At 44.4% G+C, this 8,444-nt stretch overlaps 1 protein-coding gene across 5 annotated transcripts in view; it reads left to right on the top strand.

Annotated features, from left to right (window-relative positions):
• Positions 1-8,444, top strand: part of arhgef10 (Rho guanine nucleotide exchange factor (GEF) 10) — a 53,367-nt gene continuing 44,923 nt past the window's right edge. For 3 of the 5 annotated variants that reach the window (XM_085143740.1, XM_085143741.1, XM_085143738.1), the window contains exons 1-2: positions 2-491; positions 7,720-7,829. In XM_085143740.1, the coding sequence (XP_084999866.1) occupies positions 7,793-7,829 (37 nt within the window). In that variant the 5' untranslated portion in view covers positions 2-491; positions 7,720-7,792. Of the gene's footprint in view, positions 492-7,719; positions 7,830-8,444 lie in introns of all 5 variants that reach the window. The other 2 variants (XM_085143739.1, XM_085143742.1) reach the window with 1 other exon arrangement.

Raw genomic sequence — 8,444 nt, 5'->3', positions numbered from 1 at the left:
TTATGCGTCTGCTCGTGTAAATCACGCGTGAAGCAGCAGTCCAGCCTCTTCATCAGCGTGGATATCGGCGCCTCCCGGGGACAGAAATCCCTCCTTCGTTGTTTTCCGTTCAGGTTTTAACGGATAAGCTAAAAACTTCCTTCAACATCATCTCCGGACAGCTGTGAGGAGGGAGCCACCTCACACGTCACGTGTCCGCTTTGCTCGAACTTCTTTCCCATAAAATCCGGAGAAGACGGCGGAGGTTTGATTGGCGTTCTACGCAGCCAATCAGAGCCCGTAGTGGCGCCGTGGCGGCCAATCAGCGTCTGAGACGGGGGGTGAGAGGGTTTTCATGGATGAAGTCAGCTTGCACCGAAGGGAGAGAAGTAAAAAGGACGAGAAGTGGATGTTTTGATAGGTTTGAAGTTGTGCGGGAGTCTGAAATGTTTTGCGTTTAACGCTTGCTGTGAAAGGATTACGTCATTCACCTGGGAGCACGTCACAGAACGGTAAGTTGAGGTCATTTGTAGTTTTTTCACAAAGTTCTGAATAACCCTGACAAATGTGTCCCGATAACTGTGAGGTGAAGGGAGCAGTGATGTCAGCCCGAAGCAGAAACTGTGTGTTGGAAGATGTTGGCTATAACGTGGCGTGTCAGTTTCCACGGAGAAGATCCCAAACCCTGTCAGATACCTGCAATAACACAGTCACTAATGCGCCTTTTATGCGCATTTATGCCAATTAGTGCACCCTAATCCAGAAACGATCTGCTTTAAGAACAAGAATTACATCAACAAACTCTCCTCTGTGTTTAAGAATTCACCAAGTTTCTGAGCGGCCGTTTCTTCTTCTTACTTTGATCTTACTGCTGTTTTAGGACTGATCACAAACAGCTTTATGAACACAAAAATGTGGACTGAAAACACTGCACCACCCGTGGAGTTGACACTCCGAAAAATCATTCATAACTGGATAAATCAGAGCTGCAGCGGCCCACTACAAATCCAAGTAGTCATGCATAGCATTCCTCAGCCAAAGCCCTGCACAGCTTCAGCCAAGTGGAAGATTGGTGTGAGCAGGCTGTGAAACCTCAGTTTAATTCATCTGTTTGGCCTTTGGTAGGTTTAGTAGGTGCCTATCTGCACTACAAAAGTCAAGTTCCTCAAGGAACCCTCCGAAGTTTGGTAGATCTCCAACGATGGTTAGAAATACAAAGAACGCTTTGATCACTGCTTGTATTGTCCAGTGTCGTGCACGTCCAGTTCATTCAGCCAGGACGAGGGTGAGGTGGAAGAAAGGCTCACACATGCACATGCTTGCACACAAGAGTCTCCACTGGTAATTTGTTTGGCAAATAACTGGAGAGGCCTGCCTGTAAATACAGATGTTTAATAGCTCCACCAGTGTGGGCTGTTTTTACTGTGCTTAAACTGCCTGCTGTCAGTTAATGTCGTGTACATCACGTAGAATCCTTTATGAAGATGCTTTTATAGATCACAGTCAGCTTTGCCACAAACATGAAAACACACAGCTTCAGTGTCGTCACCTGTGCTCGGAGCAGTCTGTGAACACAGGTGTGTTTTAATGGAGAAATACCAGGAATTAGTTAAGTAACTGTAACAGGGCAGCCTGTAACGCCGCTTTGCCAATAGCACCTACTGTTTACCGTGACTAAGCTCGGGGGTGCCAGACCACGCAATGGTCGTGCAGAGGAGCATACCATTCATTTTTAGAAATGCAGTTAATGGAGTCACTGTCCACCCACAACTCGGCCAAACATCCACCGAGACGGGACGTGGATTAGCAGCATAGCTCGCCAACAGCTGGGAGAGAAAGGCCGCTGCTCTCGTGCAGGTGGACGAGAGAAACTGACACAGCGCCGGCTTGTCAGGGAGCTTTACCTTCCTTTGTGCAACAGCACCGTGCTCTGTGAGATGAGCTGTAGCTCAGGACTCTGCCCAGGGATGAGTAAAGCTAAGAGTCACTCATATTCTTGGCTTTGGGAACTGTTTCCACCCTTTTCAAGTCCATGCATAGCCCACTGATGATCAGGAGTGGTGTGGTTTCCTGTGGTCGTTTATTGTAATCTGATTGAGCTGCTTTATTCACATTAACATTCCTTCAGAGCTGAAATCCAGCCAGTTAACAAAAGCGCCTTTGAGTGGCTGCTCATCACCGCTCACTAAATAGTGTGTTTCTGGTGACATGTTGGCTTCTCGGAGCTTTGGTGTGGCTCGCTGGGTGGGTGGAGACCAGTTACGAGTGACAGCCAAGACTTTACGGTCTCTGTCTTCAAATGGACACCACGTTTGAAATATAATGCAGTCTTTTATTTTGCTGAGTGATTCCCAGGCTGGTCATGTCAGTGTTTGCTTTTTGTATTATTAAAAACAGAATCTGCCTGCAAAAGGCCGCTTCATACATACTGTATGGTGGGGTGATGCATCATTATGGCAAGCCCAATAAATCACGTCTGTAATCAGATGAAAGTCCTGCGGCCCCGTGCATCTGATTATTGAAGTGTACTCCCTACAATCGACCGCCGCTGCATTGTAATTATAAGTAGTAGCTGACGGGGAGCAGACTTATCTTCTTGTGTTCTGTGTGGGTTTTATCCTGCAGTGCTGTGAGGAGAGGTTGTATTCATTGGAGAGGAGTAAACGGTGGGCCATGTGAGCAGTAGGGAGGACTGCTTGCTTTACTGTGGTAGTGATATATGTGCCTGTGAATTTCCTTCGGTCCCAGATAGGGCTGCCACAAACGATTATTTTGATAGTCGACTAATCAGATCATCATCCATTGGACGTAAAACGTACAGCTTATTGCACCAGCAGCATCTGCTCTTATATAACTATCATTAGCTTACAGCTTTAAGTGTTTAAGGTATGTGCTAACTAAAAATAAAGACAAGATGATAGTTTATTGAATTTTAATGAAATTTGCAGATTGTTTTGGTGAAGTTTAATGAACTCCTTGCTATCTAAAATATAACAGGACACCGGAGTAAATTCTCGAGCATCTCACACTTCTGATAATCAGCTGTCTGCTTGACGTTTATTCAGCTGTGTAAAAACTATAACTTTAATCTCAGCCAAACCGATTTACTCAGGAACAAATAAAATACGAAAAAGCCAAACAATAACATTTTTAAGTTATCTAAGTGACTTATATATCATGTTTAACCTGAGTAGCGTGGGTTTGAAAACGATTTGCCGGGAGTCCGGTGCTCTCACGGCTCTAGTTAGCCTAGCCCCCGGCTAGCTATCGAGCTAGTGGGTAACAGACGTCTCCGAAAACGTTGGAGCGCTTTTGAAAATATGTGGTGTCTTGATAAACTGAGCAGATATTTGAGGCTTACACAGCTACATTCTCGCCTGAAAATATGTTAAACGTTTATTTTGTGACCCAGAAAGAATAATAAGAGTAATATTAAAACTAACTAGCTGCCGCCATTGTTGGAAACTGAGCTGGGCTGCGCTATGAATTCTGGGACACAGCTTCTTCTTCTTCGGGGTTTAACAGCAGCTGGCGTCCTTGTACATGCAGTGCTGCCATCTTCTGTTTCAGTCCGTTATTACACTCTTAAATCCTACTACTTATTCCTGCGTCTTTTGTGATCTTACAAAGCTTCAAACGACGTTTAGTCTTTGACGATTTTGATAGTCGACGTAATCGTGACTAGTCGACTAATCGTTGCAGCCCTAGTCCCAGATCTGATCTGAGCTTTCAACTTGCCAGCAGTCAGGACTCCAAGTTTGTGGTTGGAGTGGGTGGTGTTGTCGAGGCCCACATACTGTGTGAGCCACGGTGCTCTACTGGATGCTCATCACTTTATTTTTTACCATGTGCTTCAAAGTATAAGTAAGTGTGTTAATGAGAGTGATCTATGTGAGAAGCAGAAGCCTCCTTTTAACTCTGCTGTTACTCTTGAGTTCTGATCATGAAGAGCTGCAGCGCCCTGAGCGTCCTCACAAACATCTTACAGTACTTTGTTAAGACTGCTGGGCCTCTCTTTGCAGATCTTGTGTTCAGTAATCCGAACAGAAGGATGCTCTGCCCAGAGCTGCAGAGCAAAGCTCAGACACCCGTAGCGCCTGTCTCTCCCAGCACCCGCCCCCCCGAGGCTTTGTTTATGACTTTCAGCCTGTGTGTGGAATGCCACTTGTCTTTAAGTGCGCGCTACAAGACTCGGCTGCAAACCTCTTGCCGAGCTCTCAGCGTTGCACATTTTTGATTGGTCTCTGTGTTTGGGTTAGTGGCTTTTTTATAATAAATCTGTGTTTAAAAGCTTAAATGCTTAAATGCAAGTCAGTCATTCTTTGAATTCTGTGGATGATTAGTGCATGATAAGAAACCCTGCCTCATCTATGGACACGGGTTGGGTGTGGCTTCAGTTAATTAGAGTTTCACATGTTTGAAACACGATTTAATAGAAATGTAATTCTAAAATTAAGATGAAGACAAAGTCAGCTGTGGTGTTTCTGTCTCACTCCACACGGGTCACAGCTGATCCTCTGCACTCGGCCTTCTGCTGCGTGCAACATACGTGCTGTTTGTTGTGTAGCATGTGCAGGTTATTAGGAGCACACAGGTGAGCAAATTGTCTGCATTACGCTGTAAGCCATGTGACTGTTTTCCTGTCTGCGAAGCATTGCTCAGCCGCCCCAGCATGTAATGACACGCTCAGCTGAGTGTATCACCAACTGTGGAGAGGATTTTACCTTTTCTGCTTCCACTCTGCCTTAAATCACGGCTCTGAGATCAGCCAGCAATGCACTGCCTTTTAATTAAACAGCAAATAGATTAGCAGTACAATTAAAAATTAATTACTGTGACTGTATTTGGCCTCTCAGCGAGGGTTTGTGAGATACGCACACTCAGCTCGTGTGGCTCGGTCCAAAGCTGGTGACCAAAGCTGCAGATGTCATGTTGTTTGTGCTACAGGTCATCTTCACGGGTGAGACAGGTGCTTGTTTGGTGAAGACCGCATTTGAAGTCACGCTACACCGCGAGCAGCGCAGGGTGTAATTTGGAAATGTGTTTAGTTTTCCTCCAAAAGAAAGCAGAAAGACCAAAGTGGGAGTAATTACAGGAGCAGGGAGGAATGCAGGAATCTGCAGGCTTCACTCACACATATTACAAATAAACAGAAACATGAGAAACGAAAGTGTTTCAGTAACAAGTTTTTTAACCACTTTTTCTCTTTAGTGCCTTTGGGGGAAGAAGAACACGTTTCCCGTCCATCCTTTTCCTGCTTTCCTAAACCTCAAACAATGCTTTTAACGGGAGAGATGAGTCACGCTTTGAAGCTTCTGTTTGGCTTCGGCTGACAGTTCCTCACTTTAAAACGCGTCAGCCGAGTTACGAGCGTGTTTGTCGTGTAGTTACCTGCTCACAGCAGTTACAGCTGACTCACGAAACTAAGAAGGAAACCCAAGTACGGAATAAAAATACAGATTCAGAGTTTTCACACTGGATTGTTCTTATTTTTAACTTTTTATTATTTTATTCAGTCTAAGAAAAATATTTCATATCATGATAATTAAAAAAAGATCAAACACAAACATTATATATCACTGTTCTTCAGCACAGTAGAGCCTGAAGATGGACAGATGTTAATGCTGCAGCTGCGTCTCTCCATTATGAAGCTAGGGCCTCCTCAGGCTCAGTGCAGCCTACCTGTGTGTGTTAGCACTGTTTCACATTATTTCTAGACAAAACAAGCTTTGAGACTCAGAATGAGTTATCCTTCTTGTCTTCTGTTCTGCTGCACGTTTGTCTTAGTCAGAAGCAGACTGCTGTGAAGCTACGCTGGCTGTGGAGATTGCATGGATAGAGAATGGTGCACACACAGCGCTACAATGCCTGCTTTATGCCACAGCATGATGTCACCACACTGTCATCCGCCCTTGTGCACAGTAGTGAGCTGAAGATGTCCAGTAAATAGCTCAGCTTTGTTCGACAGAAACTGTCACCTCTGGATAAAAGCTGCACATCAGGCAGGAACCCTGTGCTGCTCGGGAATGTAATGTCTCTCGTGTTCATGCAGGTCCAAAGGTCCCTGCCTCAGCATGCTAATAAGGACCTGTTTGAGACAGAAGTGCCACACTGACCTGTGCCTCTGCATGATAACCTGCCTGGGTTTTAATTTACAGCAGCACATATTTCACATCCTGGAGCGTTAAAGTGAGTTTTTGATAGTCGACTTGTGTAATGCATTCTGAATGTATTTGAAATAGGGCTGCCACGATTAGTCGACTATCAAAATCGTCGACGACTAATTTAATAGTCGACGTGTCGTTTGAAGCTTTGTAAGATCACAAAAGACGCAGGAATAAGTAGTAGGATTTAAGAGTGTAATAACGGACTGAAACAGAAGATGGCAGCACTGCATGTACAAGGATGCCAGCTGCCGTTAAACCTCGAAGAAGAAGAAGCTGTGTCCCACAATTCAGAGCGCGCCCAACTCAGTTGTCAACAATGGCGGCAGCTAGCTAGTTTTAATATTACTCTTATTATTCTTTCTGGGTCACAAAATAAACGTTTAACATATTTTCAGGCGAGAATGTAGCTGTGTAAACCTCAAATATCTGCTCAGTTTATCAAGACACCACATATTTTCAAAAGCGCTCCGACGTTTTCGGAGACGTCTGTTACCCACTAGCTCGATAGCTAGCCGGGGGCTAGGCTCACTAGAGCCGTGAGAACACCGGACTCCCGGCAAATCGTTTTCAAACCCACCGCCGTCTTTCACTACTCAGGTTAAACATGATATATAAGTCACTTAGATAACTTAAAAATGTTATTGTTTGGCTTTTTTCAGTATTTTATTTGGTCCTGAGTAAATCGGTTTGGCTGAGATTAAAGTTATAGTTTTTACACAGCTGAATAAACAAGCAGACAGCTGATTATCAGAAGTGTGAGATGCTCGAGAATTTACTCCGGTGTCCTGTTATATTTTAGATAGCAAGGAGTTTATTAAACTTCACCGAAACAATCTGCAAATTTCATTAAAATGTAATAAACTATCATCTTGTCTTTATTTTTAGTTAGCACATACCTTAAACACTTAAAGCTGTAAGCTAATGATAGTTATATAAGAGCAGATGCTGCTGGTGCAATAAGCTGTACGTTTTACGTCCAATGGATGATGATCTGATTAGTCGACTAATCGTAAAAATAATTGTTTGTGGCAGCCCTAATTTGAAACCAAAGAAATGAGTTCAAATCTAAGCTGAATCCTGCTTTGCATGAACTTTGCTTTAGCTGCAAAGCTCCACAGCCTCTGTTTTCCTCGTGGACACGCAGCAGGGTGTGATGTGTCCATTAGAATGGTAGCACAGGCTGTGTATACCATGGCATCGCACACACACACACACACACACACACACACACAGCATTAGCATATGAGAATGTCGGGCACACGTAAACACACGCCGGCATCAGCTCTCCCCGGGAGCTTTACAAGTGTTTCCTTTGTTTTCACTCACTCTTCATTTGTCTGAATTCGCTTTGGTTCAGAATCAGATGTTGTTACAAAAGGTAGCAGACCGGGACAACACAGCCACGCTGCTGTCTGCCACTTTGATTAAGTAACATTGAATAACATGTGGTTGGTCTTTTGTGGACCGACTGGCTCACATATGCTGACCTAGAAATGCCAAACTCAGTCTCTTTTTTCTGTTGTATGAGCCTCCTTGAACTGACTGTAATGACATTTGTCCTTTCCTCCTGTAGGAATGTGCGTTGGTGTAACTGAGCCTCTGCGTGCTGATGTCTGAAGAGCTTTAGCAGGAGAAGAGCAGCAAGCATGGACATGGAAGACTTCCCTCCCCCACCTCCTGAAAGTAAAGTCAACAAATCCTCGTCCTTCATATGTGATTTGCATGTGTCCGCTTCCTCGATGCTTAAACTGGTAAACATGGTGGAAAGTGTTGTTTTCATTGGCCGGTTAGCTCAGCTGGTCAGTTCAGTTTATGTACATAGTGCCAAATCACAACAACAGGCCCTACAAAACCTCAGCAATCAAAACTCCCTATGAGCAAGCATTCGGTGACTGTGGGAAGGAAAAACTCCATTTTAACAGGCTCAGGGAGGGGCGGGGCCATCTGCTGCAACTGTTTAGGGTGAGGGGAGGGGAGATGAAGGACAGGACAATAGACACACTGAGGAAGAGAGCTGAGTTTAACAATCATCTACTTCCTTTTAGCGCCTCGTCCTGAAAGACCACCGTCTTGTTTAGCTCTTTTGTGATTGGCTGTCCCTCGCAATTTCGTTGTACATGTACAATGACAATAGACGGGCAGATGGTTTGAAAGGCAGGTGGGTGGAGCTTCTATATAAAGGATATCCTTTCTCTCTGACATCATCCAAATCCAACGAGGAAAAAGAAGGGTTTGGCTCACAGGGCTCATTAAAAAATTCCACAGCTGTCATAGTTTATAAATGTGTATATTTATTAG

This window comes from Neolamprologus multifasciatus, chromosome 19 (assembly GCF_963576455.1).
Source record: "Neolamprologus multifasciatus chromosome 19, fNeoMul1.2, whole genome shotgun sequence".
Lineage (NCBI taxonomy): Eukaryota > Metazoa > Chordata > Actinopteri > Cichliformes > Cichlidae > Neolamprologus > Neolamprologus multifasciatus.
The sequence above is the reverse complement of the archived record's forward strand: the minus strand, read 5'-3'. Positions and strand labels throughout refer to the sequence as shown.